Source organism: Carya illinoinensis, chromosome 15 (genome assembly GCF_018687715.1).
Source record: "Carya illinoinensis cultivar Pawnee chromosome 15, C.illinoinensisPawnee_v1, whole genome shotgun sequence".
Taxonomy (NCBI): domain Eukaryota; kingdom Viridiplantae; phylum Streptophyta; class Magnoliopsida; order Fagales; family Juglandaceae; genus Carya; species Carya illinoinensis.
In genome coordinates, this window is record NC_056766.1 from 5688353 (window position 1) to 5705589 (window position 17237).

The 17237-nt window shown below is 37.6% G+C and overlaps 1 protein-coding gene across 1 annotated transcript; it reads right to left on the reverse strand.

Annotated features, from left to right (window-relative positions):
- Positions 1-6608: 6608 nt before the first annotated feature.
- On the reverse strand, positions 6609-9054 carry LOC122296488 (probable receptor-like protein kinase At1g11050). The gene is made up of 2 exons (XM_043106247.1): positions 6804-9054; positions 6609-6684 (listed from the first exon to the last, which is right to left on the reverse strand). The coding sequence occupies exon 1, from the start codon at positions 8654-8656 to the stop codon at positions 6848-6850; it is 1809 nt and encodes a 602-aa protein (XP_042962181.1). The 5' UTR covers positions 8657-9054; the 3' UTR covers positions 6609-6684; positions 6804-6847.
- Between the last annotated feature and the right edge of the window lie 8183 nt (positions 9055-17237).

Here is a 17237-nt window from a genome sequence, read left to right on the forward strand (position 1 = left end):
GTTCGAACGCTATGCTTAGCGTTCGAACGTTATAACTTAACGGTCGAACGGTCTGTCTGTAACCGTTCGACCGTTACAGTAAACGTTCGAACGATATAAATCAACGGTCGAACGGTTTGTCTGTAACCGTTCGACCGTTAAGTTACATAGTTCGAACGATATAACTAAACGGTCGAACGGTTTGTCTGTAACCGTTCGACCGTTACGGTAAACGTTCGAACGGTGTTTAATATTATATTTATATTATTAATATTGATATTGAGTGACATATTTATTGTTGATAATGTTGTTCAGAATGGCAAATATTATTAAATTGCTGTTTGTTTCAAACTACTGTAAATAGTTCTTTATTGTATTTTTCTTGTTAATGTTATATATCTAGTTTGTAATTATAAATTTCAGGTTGATTATAATGTCTACTTCTAGACCGGCACGTAAGCGACGCAATCTTGGTGAGAGTAGTAGTGGTCCAGTTCGGGAGAGGACAGTTTCACTGGAGCGACCAGTGAAGATTTCTGATTTCCAGAGTCTTATCTGGGAGGGTCATTCATTGCCCTCAATATTCAGTGATCGTGGTTGGGGACCTATCTTGGATGAACGGGAGGAAGCATGGGAGCCAGTCTCCTACATTGACATTGTTGCTGAGTTCTATAGAGAACTCGGCAGTGCCAGCGCAGATGATTCTGGGGCCTACAGTATCACTGTCCGAGAAGTACCCGTTGTATTTTCACGAGATGGACTTGCTGAGCATCTCGGTATTCCTAGGCTGCCAGATGCATATCCGAATGTGGTGCCTAGAGAGTCTGATCCTTCAGTTGAGGCGGAGACAGCTGAGGAGGAGGCATCAGTTTATACTGATGAGGTCGATACCCTTGCTGATCACGAGGTGAGGGATTTGGTTGTCGGTCCAGATGCTCCACCGTATGACGGGACGAAGAGCATCAAACAGGCAGATTTATCTTCTTTCTTTAAGATATTAAATTTGATAATTGCCAATAATATTGACCCTCGGCAGCACAAGACAGAAGTTGGCATTGATCGGACGAAATTTATGATACGGGTCGCTCGTGGCATTCCTATCGACTTGGTGGGATATATATTCGATAGGATTCGATCAGAATCTCGGTACATTTCGATGGATATACTACCATTCGGAGTCCTGATCACCCGATATCTACTATGTGCTGGTGTTGTGCCAGATGTTGCTGAGCGTAAACGGGAGCCGATGGGACCGATAAACAGCACCACCCTCTCACGCAGCACGGGACACTCGAGACTGCGTTTTCGTGCACATGTTCCAGAACCAGTTGATCCTCACAGAGATGCACAGCCGGGAGATCATGGAGTCTCAGCTGCAGCTGCAGAGACATCTACACGGGCCGAGGCATCAGTCCACAGTGTTACTCGTGAGGAGATGGCTGACATAGTGCGTGCAGCGATCAGCGAGCAGACATCAGCAGTGATCGATGCAGTGCGTATGGAGATCCATTCTGCTGTGTCTGAGCTTCGTACAGAGTTTGCTGCCATGTCTGCGACTCAGGTCACCATCAGTACTCGACTGACACAAATAGAGGAACGTATAGCTGCAGTCGAGGAAGTGTGCAAAGACTTGGGGTCTTAATTACTTTATGATAAATTTTATTTATTTATTTCCTGTTTTTTGTATGGACAATATTTTGTGTTTTGTAAATTCAGTATTTAAGTTATATGCAATGGTATTGTTTTATATTTTCTAAACTAATTCTTAATTTAGATTATTCATATTATTTAATTAACCAATTTTTTATAATTACTAGTTAATCTAAATATAATTTGGCAAAAAACTTAAAAAATTAAAACTCTGTCACCGTTCGAACGATTCAAATAACGTTTGAACGGTGAATATGCATCATTCGAACGGTTAATATTAACCGTTCGAACGGTTTATCAATTTCCCTCCAAAATAATTTTGCCTATCGCGCCAATATTACGTTCAAACGGTGAAAATTAAACGTTCGAACGGTTAATCATTAACGGTCGAACGGTTAACTTATTTGGGACAAAAATATTCGTCCCTAAGAATACCGTTCGAACGAGTTCGAACGGTATGGCATAACCATCGTCATTTTGGAACGAAATTCAAATTTCGTTCCTAAATCCCACTTTTTGGGACGATTTTCAATTCGTCCCAAAGTAATTTCGTCCCAAAAAATCATTTTTGTTGTAGTGAGGTGAGTTAGCCAAGCGCAAGTACTTAATTTGTAAAAAAGTAGGTCTCATTAAAAAAAGGAATTTTTTTTTTATACTTTGAGTATGATCTAATTTTTTATAAATGAACTGCTCATAGCTTTTCTATTTGAAATTTGTACAAATCTTTTCTCTAACTTTAAATATCAAGTTAGAATTAAGGTGTACGTGGTTAAACTTAATCCATAGAGATGTCGTTAGTTTAAGTCCAAATCCATTTGCTATTTTCACTTGTACATTGTGGACTTGAATAAATAAATATATTTTTCTTTTCATATGTCACTACTTAGGGAGTGAATTTCCATAAGAAAGCCACAGCTAGTTCATCCACAGCATTTGTGGTTGGCTAGTTGCCCCAACACTAATGGACCATGTGTATGCACAGTACTGACTCATGCAAGACTTTCTACTTAAAGCTGTGATGGGCCAAACACCCAAGGTATCAATGCGTTGTGATTAGCTCTTTAAGCATTATTGTGCGAAACATTCAGGGGAGCATCTGGGCATGAAGGGTGCCTGTTTTTGGGTGGTAAGGCCTTACTGCATGTCCTCGATTGACGTACAAAGTGAATGAGCTGTTGTGTATTCATCACACGGCGGGAGTTAGGCTTCTGTAGCCTCCGTTAGGGTTTGGCAATCAGCAAGCTAGTCCAGAGCGCGGCAACAGACAATCAATATTGTGCTTCGGAGAATAGTCAGTCCAAGCCTTCCGAAAAAAGGATGTCAGTTTCATCCAGTGAGAGTGGTTTGTCACAGACGTGAAATTGGTCCTAGCCATGGCATGAGAGAGGCATGTGAATTGCAATGGCTCAACATATGGACTGCTTGAGCATTGCATACAACACAGGTTGGCGCAGCATGCAATATGCACACCAACACACTTCTGCATGGTTTGCTTAATATGCTTGACTAAATGTGCTAAAATTATGCCTTGAAAAATCCCATTATTTGTTCATAGCATTGTTGACCGATCCATAAACATAATACCTTTGCTTTTTTTCTTTTTTCTTTTTTTTTTAAGGAAGATGAGGGTTATTCATACTAGTACACAAAAACAACAACATAAATCTCTTCAAACAATATATGACAGGCTCCAAATAAAATGTTAGAACAACAGGAATTTGTCAAGAGAACATGAAAATGTACTAGCTATCACCAAAGCCATAAGAACGTCCGAATTCAATCTTAATGGGGATGTATCCAGTAAACCTTGAACATCCTAAAAACTTCCTGTATCAACATTTCTTTACTTGACTAATCAAATAACATTACATTATAATATTATGAGTTACCTAAAATGACATTATGTTACATTATATTTCGAGTATACCTTATCCAGCATCAGCCCACGGTATTTTGGAACCTTGCAGAATAGCAATTCAACTGGTAAAGTACATGCCTCTTCCTCTCTACATAAGCAACTTGAAACTGCCAACTGATGAGTTCTGAGAACGCAGAATGAAAAAATCACCAGCGGTATCTAAGAAAGTTCCTCCACATTGAACTTCTTCCAAGCTTCCTGTTGTGGGATCAAACCAAATCAAGAATGAAACCAAGCACGTAATTTGTTGCTGTAATAGTTATCGAATATGAATAGGATAAGAGAACTAAACGTTCTCATAAACACTGATATGGTACCTTAAGGATATCAAAAACATTTTCTGCAGTATATTTTTGCTTGAGACTGACACCTTTCTGTTGAACCTTATCAGGATGGATGCACAACGTTGCCTTTCTATAAATCTTTTTAACCGAGGCGGAAGTAATCATATCTGTCGGTGAAACTGGATGCCAACCACATTCAGGCCAAAGCACCTGTTTATCATTTCAAAGACAAAGAATGTGTTTATCTACAGAATTTGGCAACTGAAGTTAGGAGCATCAAATACTACTCGGGATTCAGGAGCAAAAGAGACCAGGCCTCATTCTAGCAAAAAACTAACTGATGGTTTCTCTTTGGTAACCGACGGACCCACGTAGCCATGCACATGCCGTCACCTTCCCTATAATATAGGGTTGCCGTACTACTTTCTCACACATTATCAACCTCCAGCCCCTCCTTGTGATTCCTCCAACCGTGAGCCCCCGCGGTAGTAACCCAGTGAAAGGCTTGGTGGTTGCTGTGGCCTCAGATATGGGAAGGTTGAGTTGTGGCTATGCGGTTCTTCGTGGGAGGGGTGGAGATCATAGTTTTAAATACCGTACCGTACTGGCCGGTACGGTTGAAATATTCTATACTGGTCATTAGTTCGATACATATATTGTACCTGTTTCATACCGGTCTGAATACCGGTCAATATTTCAGTCTGTATCGGCCTACGTATCTACCGGTATTTCGGCCTTCATTTTTTTTTTCATTTTTTCAAACTACAAGCTTATTTTTTGACCTCTAATTTATACCAGACTATTTATAATTTATATATATGTATTTATGTATAAATTATTCATATATAAACTATTATTTTAGAATATAATTTATACATATAATTTATTTATATATCAATTATTTCGAAACGGTACACAAAACGGTATTGATATTGAAATATTTCATTCCAGCGTCTTGACTGGTACGGCATTCGGTACTGTATTCAAAACATTGGTAGAGATGCAGTGGCTCACGTGAAGAAAGTCTCTGGTTGCTGGGCTTTTCCTGGACATGGAGACCTGAGGGGGAGATGTGCAGATCACTAAGGTGGTGGGTTGGCTTCTGTGTGCTGGGGTGTTGCTGTGTATGGGGAGGGAGTCAAGGTGATGGGGAGATGAATACGATAGGCAGTGGCAATCCTAATATTAGAGAAGGAAGATGAACCTACGTGAGGGATCTATGCATATATATATATATATATAGGCGTTTGAAAACAAAAATAGAAAACTAGAGGAGAGGAGAGACGTACGTACATGGGAGGAGGAAGAGATTTGTGCGTGGTTGGTTTCTAAATTTATAAAAGGCAATCCGTACGAGGGGTTTTTATTGTGAAATGGAAGGTAGGACCCTAAAAGAGTTTGAAGTCTAACACTAGCTGGGGCCTTTTTTGTCCGAAATTTTGGGTTTCAAGCCCAATCTAAAAAAATAAATAATTTTTTATTTCAGCCCATAAAAAATTTTTAATCTTTCTTCTAAGTAACGAAAGCGAAGGAAATCTTAGATATTCAAAAAATAGATTTTAAGTCCATAGTTCATTTAAAAGAAATATATACTTAAAAATTCAAATAGGCTTTTTCCACATATGCTTGTCACATGATAGATATATTAACATAAGGATGATAATATATGACACGATTTATTGATTTAACATAAAAACATATGAAATTAATAGGTTTGAGTTTGATATAAATGGATTCAGGTTGACCCATTAATCTATAATAAAATTGGTGAACTTGCTTAACCTAATATTAACTTGCAATAACTTCTTTAAATTTTATTTCAAAATTATAATTTTATTATTATTGAGTTGTACTATTGGTATTTTTCAATATACCTATGTTTTATTGTTGGGATTGTAATTTTGGATCTATACGACTATGCTCATATTTTTTATTATTGTGTTTGTAATATTAGTTTTATTATAGATTAAAATATGAAATATTAATATTTTTTGTTAATAGATAGTCTTATTTTTTTAAGATTTTAATAAATATAGATTTTAACTTTTACGTAAAACTATGCTAATCGGGTCAAATGAATTATGCGGACTAGATCAACCCATTTATATGAAATGAGTTAAAATGAATTGTGTTTTGTTGACTGATTTCTAATTAAATATTAAACAAGTCAAAGGGGGCGACACGACCCGTCAATTGTGTAAGGTTTTGAAATTCTGACCCGTTTAACTTAGTATCATTTTTGAATTGACTCATATAATTGAATGTTTATAACTTAACATGACATGAATACGAATTATCACCTCTATATCAACAAGTGAAAATAGTCCTACAAATTTATTCATAAATTACAGTAGTCCAATGAAAGTTCCCTCATTCAGTGATGCCTAAGGTCAATTGGAAATATAGAAAGAAAATATGAAAAGGAAAATTATTTGTATAGTCTTGGTATGTGCACGGCATTTTGAAAAAGTTGATAAATTTAGGACTTACATAATTTTTTTATTTTTAAAGCCATGCCCAACTTTTTTTAATGAGAATGTGCAAAACTTAGACACTTTAAATTTGTATATAACATTAATCTACAAAAAAATAAATTCCATTTGTTTGATTACATATTAATTAAAAGACACTTAAAAAAAGTACAGTTCTTCGTAGTTCACACAAAGACCTACGAAGTTTGTGCAAGTTACCTGTCACATTGCTTACTAAGAAAGGACAAACCCAAAGGTAGTCCAACAGTTTATTCCTTCCTATCTCTTTATTATTCAGAAGCTGTTCAGATGTCTAAAACTTACTGTTCCTGTCAATTGATTACATGCCCTGCAATGTCATTGCCGTGCCATCAACAAAGATCTGTTAGAGGAAGCATCCATTGTTAGGATGATTTCATTACTCAAAACCAACTTCAAATTTCCCTGAAAAGTATAAAAACACTGCAGTCCAGTTAAAAGTATTAGAGGAAGCATCTATACCTTGAGCTGAGCCTTGATCTCTCACTTGTTGAGAACCTGAGGTACTATTGCTGCAGAGAAGATCTAAATGACTGGTGACCAAGTGGCAATGGCCTGTCTAGTAATCTAGGAATATCAATGTCACCCTCCAACATTTTAAGCGCCTCAGATATAGTAGGCCTAAATGCAACCATAAGATGAGCACAAAGCATTCCAACAAGAACAAACCTCTCCATCATACCTTTTGGCCCTTCTTCCCTTATGGACTCATCATAAATTTCATTCACATTTCCTGATTTTGCAAGCATCCAAGCCCAGTCAGTGATCAATGTCACTGTGGAATTTGATGTTTCCAGCACTTTCCTTCCACTCATGATTTCAAGAACAACAATTCCAAAACTATAAACATCACTCTTCTCTGTTAGTTGCCCATAGAGAGCATACTCAGGTGCTAAGTAACCAAGAGTGCCAGCAACTCTGGTGGTGAGATGAGACTGGCCTTCACTGCTTTGCTTGGCCAACCCGAAATCGGCCACTCTAGCTTTCATTTCTGAGTCTAGAAGTATGTTGGTGGCTTTTATGTCTCGGTGATAAATGGCGGGTGTGATCCCATAATGCAAGTATTCAAGCCCCTTGGCCACATCAAGGATTATATTCTTGCGCTGAGGCCATGTTAATTTCTTCCTACCATGTTCATGAGCTCCAGAAATGCACAATTGATCGCTGAGATTACCATTTAACATGAAATCATAAACCAAAAACCTCTGAGTCCCTTTCAGAGTGTCGCTTGTAACGCAACAACCACGAAGAGAAAGAAGATTTCTGTGCCTTATTTTGCTGATGATCTCGACTTCATTGCAGAACTCTTCTTCCTTTTTCGAGTCCAAATCAAGAATTTGCTTCACTGCAATCCAAGTGCCATCTGCAAGAGTTCCTCTGTACACAATCCCAGATGAGCCTTGACCAATTAAATTCATCTGAGAAAATCCATTGGTGGCTTGTTCAAGCTCCGATACATGAAACCATTTTGCACCTGTGTTGGGTAACACGCGTTCTTTGAAACTACTAACACAGTCTTCATGCACACCATTTTGCCTTTCTTTCTTGTCCCATCTCTTATACAGCTTGATCACTATAAAGGTAATCAATAGACCAATAATCACACCCAAGCATCCAAAAATCAACAACGTTGAAGTTTTTCTGCTCCAATGATTTGATGACTTGTCCGCTGAGCTAGACAATGGCAAGGCTAGAATGCAAGAAGCAGTCCCTACATCCTTTGGACCGAACTCGTTAACAATCCCTGCAGCGTATAAGCATACAAAGTAATAGCAAATTGTGCCATTCGGGTCTAGACGTTTCAATATGGAATTCACCTTCATGCCAGCATCCAGGCAGGCGCCACACCGAGTTAGCGAGTTTATGTCTCCCCGGCAATTTTCGTCCAATGCATTCATTGGACCAAGCTTTTTAGTCCAATCTTGGGTTGTCATGATTCCAGCACAAAGGGAAGGATTAGCAACGAACTGGGTTGAATTTTTAAAACACATAGGGACCCAAGAGGGCTGGATTGACAAGGCGGCGAGCTTGGTTTGGAGATCGGAAAGGCAAGAAGATGAAGAAGCTGCATCCGGGAGGTTGAACATGGAGGTGTCTTTGAGGTACTGGGCAATTCCCACGCCAAGAAGGCTGAGAAGGGTCTGGCAACAGTGTTTCCCATTAGGCTGTTGACACTGTGAAGTGTTCCATGGGAAGGTTTCGACATAGCTGAGATCCATGGGACAGGAGGAAGTGGCTGAACCGATTGAAAAACCGATGCAGAAAAGGAGAAAGATAAACCGAACGGAATTCGGAAATGAAAAGGACGCACCCATATCCTCAAACTTTGTGTTAATTCAAAACAAAGTGCTAGGAGCTTGAAATCTTTGTGTTACAGAATGGGCTTTTGAGCAATAAACTATCAACGTTAACTTGGTGGACTTGGGAGATTCCTTACAAAAGCACAATTTCTGTGTATAAACTAGGATAGATGCTGGGGCAATATCCAGTTATGTTTTCTGTTGAGAACAAGATCGAGGTTTTTTTCTAAAGAATGAACAGGGTACAAACTCAAAATCCAATTTTTTAACCATCACTCATGCATTGAGCAGTCTTATCTTCAACCCACCATTATTGCTTCCCCCTCTGCGTCCTTTCATGGAAGGTAGGGAATAAGAATAGTCTCACCGCCATATTTCATTTTCGTGACGGAGGAAAAAAGATGGTATCTTGGTATAGTTCACCAGTTGGTCTCCCCGATGATAAATATCTTGTGGCCAGCGCCCTTACTTTTTGTCACAAGCTCATTTTTTTCATTCACGTGGTGTTGCATAATTTATTAAAAAAAATTAAAAATATAAATGTAGATTAAATAAATAGAATTTAAAGTTTCAATCTTCATTTTTTTTTTTATATTTTGAGCTGTTATTTTATTTTAATTTTAATTTTAATTTTTTTAATAAATCATGTGGTATCATACGTGATGATGTCTCATCAATGAGACAACTCCATAATTTTCTAAGCAATTGTTACGGTGGCATAATAATGGTCACAAAGTCTAATTTGCTCGGGATAATGACTTCCCATCTATCAAATTTGATGGCAAACATAAACCTAACACCAAATAAAAAAAAAAAATGATATATCTTACTTCATATCACGTGGTCTCGTTTGATGGTAAAAGTAGTTTATCTAATTATTACAAATTTTTTAAATTTTCGTATAAATATAATAAATAATTATAGTTTTTTAAATTTTAAAATAATAATAATATTAAAAAATAATATTTTAATAACGTATCACAATTTAGTAGAAAATCATATTTTTATTTAATAAAATATACGTAACCAAACTTAACGTAATAAAAATAGAATTAGACACTTATTATTTATTACTAAATTCAGTTGTAAAAGTTAATATTTAATAACATTAATTAAATATTTTATGTAAAAATAAAGCTTTTGGGCTAACATATTCATCCAAGTAAAACTAAGCCCGATTTAAAATCTTAAGCCCAACCCATGTTAAAATAGAATAAAGGTTTATGTAATAAAATAAAATAAAGCCCTACGTATAAACAAAGCCCAACGTAAAATATCACAAGTACAAGATAATTTGCCATGTCAATATATAATTCAGGGGCATAAACGTAATATAATCTACCGGAAATTTGCCACATGCAAGTTTAACCACTGATTAAGAGGAGAGAAGAAGTCTTACGTACTGGGGCAGTGGGCGACGTGGGGTACGGCTGCGGTTTCTGGCGATGAGTGACGATAGCGGTGGCGGTGCTGTGTGAGGTTGATGGGAGGTAATAGCCAGCAGTTTCTGTGGCAACCCGAGAACTCCATCGTCTTGTGGAGGTCTACGATGATCATGTACTCAAGGCAATTGATTGCTAGCTCTCTGTACTTTGAGCAAGTTCCGACGTACCACGGACAGGTAGGGATGAAGAGGCCTACGGAGGAGATGGGCGGCACCTTCTGATGGTTCTTGGTTGTGGCGTCTCACAGTGTGCCGTTCGTTGCAACTCTTCGTGGCATGGAGATACTCTGTTTTTGTTGTACAGAGGCTACGTCGATATCAGGTGGGATGGTTTTTTAGAGCTGCTAACGGCCGATACTTACGTGCATGGCCGGGTGGCAGAAGAGGTTGTGGTGTGGTTTGCTTGCTTCATGGAGGTTTCGTGGTGGTGCGTACGAGTGAAGAGACAAGTGGCGGTGGTTCCTACCATGGGTTGATGGTGGGTCACAAAGCAACGCAAATGAGCTTGAGTGGTGTTCCAACGCTATTTGCAGTGACGCAAGGCCGTGGGCAAGTATGGGTACACGACGGCGTATATGGGCATAGAGTTTCCGTCGTCGGTCAGTGTAAGTGTTGGCTGGGTTGAGATGCTGCCCTGGTTTTTCACTGGGTTACTACCGCGGGGGCTCACGGTTGGAGGAATCACAAGGAGGGGCTGGAGGTTGATAATGTGTGAGAAAGTAGTACGGCAACCCTATATTATAGGGAAGGTGACGGCATGTGCATGGCTACGTGGGTCCGTCGGTTACCAAAGAGAAACCATCAGTTAGTTTTTTGCTAGAATGAGGCCTGGTCTCTTTTGCTCCTGAATCCCGAGTAGTATTTGATGCTCCTAACTTCAGTTGCCAAATTCTGTAGATAAACACATTCTTTGTCTTTGAAATGATAAACAGGTGCTTTGGCCTGAATGTGGTTGGCATCCAGTTTCACCGACAGATATGATTACTTCCGCCTCGGTTAAAAAGATTTATAGAAAGGCAACGTTGTGCATCCATCCTGATAAGGTTCAACAGAAAGGTGTCAGTCTCAAGCAAAAATATACTGCAGAAAATGTTTTTGATATCCTTAAGGTACCATATCAGTGTTTATGAGAACGTTTAGTTCTCTTATCCTATTCATATTCGATAACTATTACAGCAACAAATTACGTGCTTGGTTTCATTCTTGATTTGGTTTGATCCCACAACAGGAAGCTTGGAAGAAGTTCAATATGGAGGAACTTTCTTAGATACCGCTGGTGATTTTTTCATTCTGCGTTCTCAGAACTCATCAGTTGGCAGTTTCAAGTTGCTTATGTAGAGAGGAAGAGGCATGTACTTTACCAGTTGAATTGCTATTCTGCAAGGTTCCAAAATACCGTGGGCTGATGCTGGATAAGGTATACTCGAAATATAATGTAACATAATGTCATTTTAGGTAACTCATAATATTATAATGTAATGTTATTTGATTAGTCAAGTAAAGAAATGTTGATACAGGAAGTTTTTAGGATGTTCAAGGTTTACTGGATACATCCCCATTAAGATTGAATTCGGACGTTCCTATGGCTTTGGTGATAACTAGTACATTTTCATGTTCTCTTGACAAATTCCTGTTGTTCTAACATTTTATTTGGAGCCTGTCATATATTGTTTGAAGAGATTTATGTTGTTGTTTTTGTGTACTAGTATGAATAACCCTCATCTTCCTTAAAAAAAAAAGAAAAAAGAAAAAAAGCAAAGGTATTATGTTTATGGATCGGTCAACAATGCTATGAACAAATAATGGGATTTTTCAAGGCATAATTTTAGCACATTTAGTCAAGCATATTAAGCAAACCATGCAGAAGTGTGTTGGTGTGCATATTGCATGCTGCGCCAACCTGTGTTGTATGCAATGCTCAAGCAGTCCATATGTTGAGCCATTGCAATTCACATGCCTCTCTCATGCCATGGCTAGGACCAATTTCACGTCTGTGACAAACCACTCTCACTGGATGAAACTGACATCCTTTTTTCGGAAGGCTTGGACTGACTATTCTCCGAAGCACAATATTGATTGTCTGTTGCCGCGCTCTGGACTAGCTTGCTGATTGCCAAACCCTAACGGAGGCTACAGAAGCCTAACTCCCGCCGTGTGATGAATACACAACAGCTCATTCACTTTGTACGTCAATCGAGGACATGCAGTAAGGCCTTACCACCCAAAAACAGGCACCCTTCATGCCCAGATGCTCCCCTGAATGTTTCGCACAATAATGCTTAAAGAGCTAATCACAACGCATTGATACCTTGGGTGTTTGGCCCATCACAGCTTTAAGTAGAAAGTCTTGCATGAGTCAGTACTGTGCATACACATGGTCCATTAGTGTTGGGGCAACTAGCCAACCACAAATGCTGTGGATGAACTAGCTGTGGCTTTCTTATGGAAATTCACTCCCTAAGTAGTGACATATGAAAAGAAAAATATATTTATTTATTCAAGTCCACAATGTACAAGTGAAAATAGCAAATGGATTTGGACTTAAACTAACGACATCTCTATGGATTAAGTTTAACCACGTACACCTTAATTCTAACTTGATATTTAAAGTTAGAGAAAAGATTTGTACAAATTTCAAATAGAAAAGCTATGAGCAGTTCATTTATAAAAAATTAGATCATACTCAAAGTATAAAAAAAAAATTCCTTTTTTTAATGAGACCTACTTTTTTACAAATTAAGTACTTGCGCTTGGCTAACTCACCTCACTAAGAGCACCCTCAATGTATTAGCCAAAGCTAAATGACACTTTTAGATAATATCAGATGAATTTGATTTTGGCTATTCTAATTCTCACATTAGAATAGCTATTTTTTCATTATATAACAATAAAATAGTATGAGATGAATTTGATATTCCATTCACATCAAATTCTCACATTGAGTTATTCATTTATTCATTATGTAGTAATAAAATAATATTACTTTATAAAATATTTAATATTTAATTATTAATTTATTTAATTTTATCATGTTTTATCATTCTATCTGTTATATGTGAATTAGTAATCATATTCTAATTAAATTAATGTTGTTTCATATAAATTAGATAAAATTTTGTAATATACCAAAAAGAGATTAAATGACAGCATAATTCAACTAGGAAAGAAAAAGAAGAAAGAAGTCAAAGCGGTTGATGAGAAAGAGGAAAGAGAAATAATTGATAAAATATGTTTTTGGTCTATCTACAATAACCTCCAAATTTGAAAATTATTTTAAAAGTCACTGTAGCTAAAGTCCAATTATTTGGAGCTTAGCTAATCCATTGTGATCATATTTGGTTTTCTAATAACTAAATACTCAATGAAATTAGCTTTTAACTAATTCATTAAGGATGCTCTAAGACCCACGAATGTGTAACTGCGAGCCCAGTAAATAAGAGGTAAAGGGACACATCGAACAACCACATAGAGAGCCTACCAGGGAATCCAAACTCTATTCCTACCGCGGAGTGATGGCATTACCACATGAGTAATCATGAATCTTCCTTATTTAGGGATACTTGCCCAAGATGGTAGCTCCTTCCAAGATTATTATCTATCCAAAACCTGATATGCATCACTCCCTAAATCATCGAAGCTAGAGGATCATGTAGTTATACGATCTCCATCGATTAAATAATTGCCTATATAAATGATAAGAACAAGCAATTCGAGGTAATGGCTAATGACCCTACAAATTCTACCTTCTTCCAATTTTAAGTATTGACTTGGACATTTCAAGTGTTTTAGACACACATAATCTGTATGCCTCTTTAGATATAGGTTGATTGAGACCATCAGCGGTGGTGCAAAGCATGTTCTTAACAGTAGATGTCACATATTGCAACTAACACCATCACTTATAATATGTTTTCTTAACCTCTAGGTTAAAGTATTTTCGTCTAAATGCTACTCATGTATGCATATATGTCACTATATTCATCACCTTGTGGTCACATGTTTGTAAGGTGGCAAATTGATTTGCAATGATTTATTCGTTGATTATAAGAGAATTGGATTTGGAATCAAGCAAAAGAAATTTCTGATTACTAATTAAACATCTATTCTTTTAAAGTTATCATATCTCCAAGTATCACAACACTCATTCTTCACAACTCTCACATGCGAGATAGAGAATAAGTGGATGCCATAGCATGTGCACCTAACACTACCACATATAATAGACTTTCTTAACCTCTTGTATTAATTTCATTGTTTTGTATAAATGCTGCTTATGTGTGCATATATGTCACTACATATTGCATCACTTAGTGGTCACCCTTTTGTTAAGGAGGAAAATCAAATTTGCAATGATTTATTCATTGATTCAAGCAAATACTCAGTTCAGCTTCAGACTATTTCTATGAATGAGTACCTTGGTTAAAGAAAAACCAAAAAAATGATAAAATGGGGCTCGACTCATGATCTATGCTTTGGCTTTATTCGCACATTAACAAGTTTCAAGTCAAATTCTACAGTACATTTGGAAAGAAGTTTTAGCTTTCCCTTGAATCTTGGAGATTCTTGGTTATCTCTCCACTACTACAAGTAATTATGATTAAGGAAAAGAGAACAGGACACTTTTTCATCTTTGCAGGCAAAGGAGGAAGGTACTTCCTAGAAAGCCCACCCCACCAATAACCCATTAGTTGTCACGAGCTTGGACTCTTAAGAAAAGTATTAGAAGAATTCTTTGGGTGCACCCGATGTCTGCTACTAGAAACGCACCACTTGTCTTCCGGTGGCGGCGGGATTGGCCGCCTTTCTGCACTACCGCCTTTTCCAATACAATCAAGGAAATCTTTTCAAGTTCTAAAGCACTTGAGGCACTTAATTTGATTACATTATATATACCACTTTATCTTCTTTTTCTTAATCTGGGTTAAAAGGACAGCTCTTGCACATGCATGTATATCATTACAAGAAGCTAGATTTGGTTGGTGTATCTCAAAGGTTACATTGATAAACTCTACATACACTTATTTATTCATAATTTCCCTCTACGCCCTACTTTCTGATTGTTTAATAGGGAGGTACCTTATCGCAATCTCATGCACATACATATCCATATGCAGTGCAGATCGAAAGGGTGTGCTTACTGAATAAAACTAATGCAACTAGCCGAGCACTTTCTGCTAAGGCCTGAGGGTGTTCTTAAAGGACTGTAATCTAGAAACCAGAGAGATGATTTTGAGTTTGTGTAATATTAAACAGGAAAAACTGGTCTAAATTTCCACCCACTATCCTTTTCTCTCTTTCTTTTCAGTCAAATAGTACTTTAGCACAGACACGTAATTATTATGGCCATGAACGGATGTAAATGATTTGGCTAGATTCACTGATCTGAAGGTTAAACAAAGAAAAGGTGGAAGTAAAGATTCCAAACAACTATATACCTTTTAAGTAAATTCTCCATATATTGTCTAATTTGCTGTATATATCTCGGGCTAGATTCCTGATCTTTGTAATCTCGATTGGAGTAGTTGACTATAAAGTGACTGCGTGGTGCTTTCATGTCTCAAGATCCACCACTCAATCGAAAGATTCTTCCTCTTTTTTCTTTTCATTTATTTGTTATATTTTATGAGTATACAATGCATTTCAAGCCTTTCAACTATGATTAGAGATCAAGGACCTTTGTCACCAGCTTGGAAAACTAGCATCCCTAAACGGAAAGCATTCTCTAGATGTGCTATTTTTCCATGTATAGATTTTCATTTTCATGTAGTCTTTCTCCACCACCGATATTCACAGCGGTGGTGGTGGGGCTTCTCATTTTAGACGGATGGTTAATGGCTGCTGAAGCTGAGCCTTCTCTTACTGTCTGTGGTTCTACCAAATGACCCACCTCTTGGATTCTCCTGCAGTAGTTACCAAGTTGTACTTTCAGTCTTAAGCCACCTAGCCTAGACCCATCCCTTAACATCCTATCACTTGTCCATTGGTCTAAAATCGAACGAGCTTTGTTAGTATTCATCAAATTGTCTTGATTCTACAAAATTTGCACTTTAAATGGTGCTAAAGGAGGTGCCTACTCTGCCACATCTTTACATTTATGTTGGCCATGTGATGGGACCTTTAGGGCCTTATATGACTCAAACATATACATTAAATTCCTTGATATTTGCTGGATATTCACCCTTCTCCAATAATTAGTAACAGGAAATAGGAATCAGCATCATATATAAGATTTAAACCAGGGCATAGTTGAAACCCCACCATCAGAGGCCGCCAAGACAATGAATAAGATCACTTGACTTAGTGTTTGCAGTCACAACAATTCTTTTCATACTAATTTTGTGGCTGTATGGATTATGCTGATTTCGAAGATATCACCACTGGAAATCTTCTCGCTGATTTCTGATTGACATAGCAAATCATGCTGCCATCGTAATACACCTTCAAGGTGCGGACTATGTTCATTACCAACCCCTTTACGCGTTCATCAGCAGAATCAAACCAGAAAGATTAGCTGTCAGGATGAAGATTAGTGCAATGAAAATTGCTCAATAATTCTAAGACGGAAATACTTGGTCCTTAGGATTTCAATAATTACTATACTGTTAATAGCTCAACGATGACCCATTTCTTGGATGCTTCGATAAAGGTTACTGATCATAGTGGTACTTATGGTCTCAGCTAGCCAGGCCATCCCCCACCATCAGATTATGACATGTTGAATGGCCTCATCATCGATCAGCTGCTGTTTGATCGAACAAGCTTTGGCGGTATACATTGGATAGTCTTGATTGTTCATGCCATGTCCCCTCGTTTGTCTTGGTATATATAATTAAAAATTGCACTTTCATCGGTGCTTATAAAGGTACCAATTCTTCCCTATATATGTAGGTTGTGGGCTAAGGAATGGGACCTTTTAGCCTTTTAGGATTGAAACATTGTGTGCACATTCAACTACTTTGATGACTAATTGGATTGGTAGATCACCACACACCACCAATTAGTAGTAAGAATCGAGCATCATATTCCATGTAATCTTATTACCTACACCAGCAATTTGATCGAAAGGATCTGTACCGTTTATTTCATGGAGAAGGAATCTTTGTTTTTTGTAGTTTTACAATGGTAGGTATTAGACATTGTTGGTGATGCTAG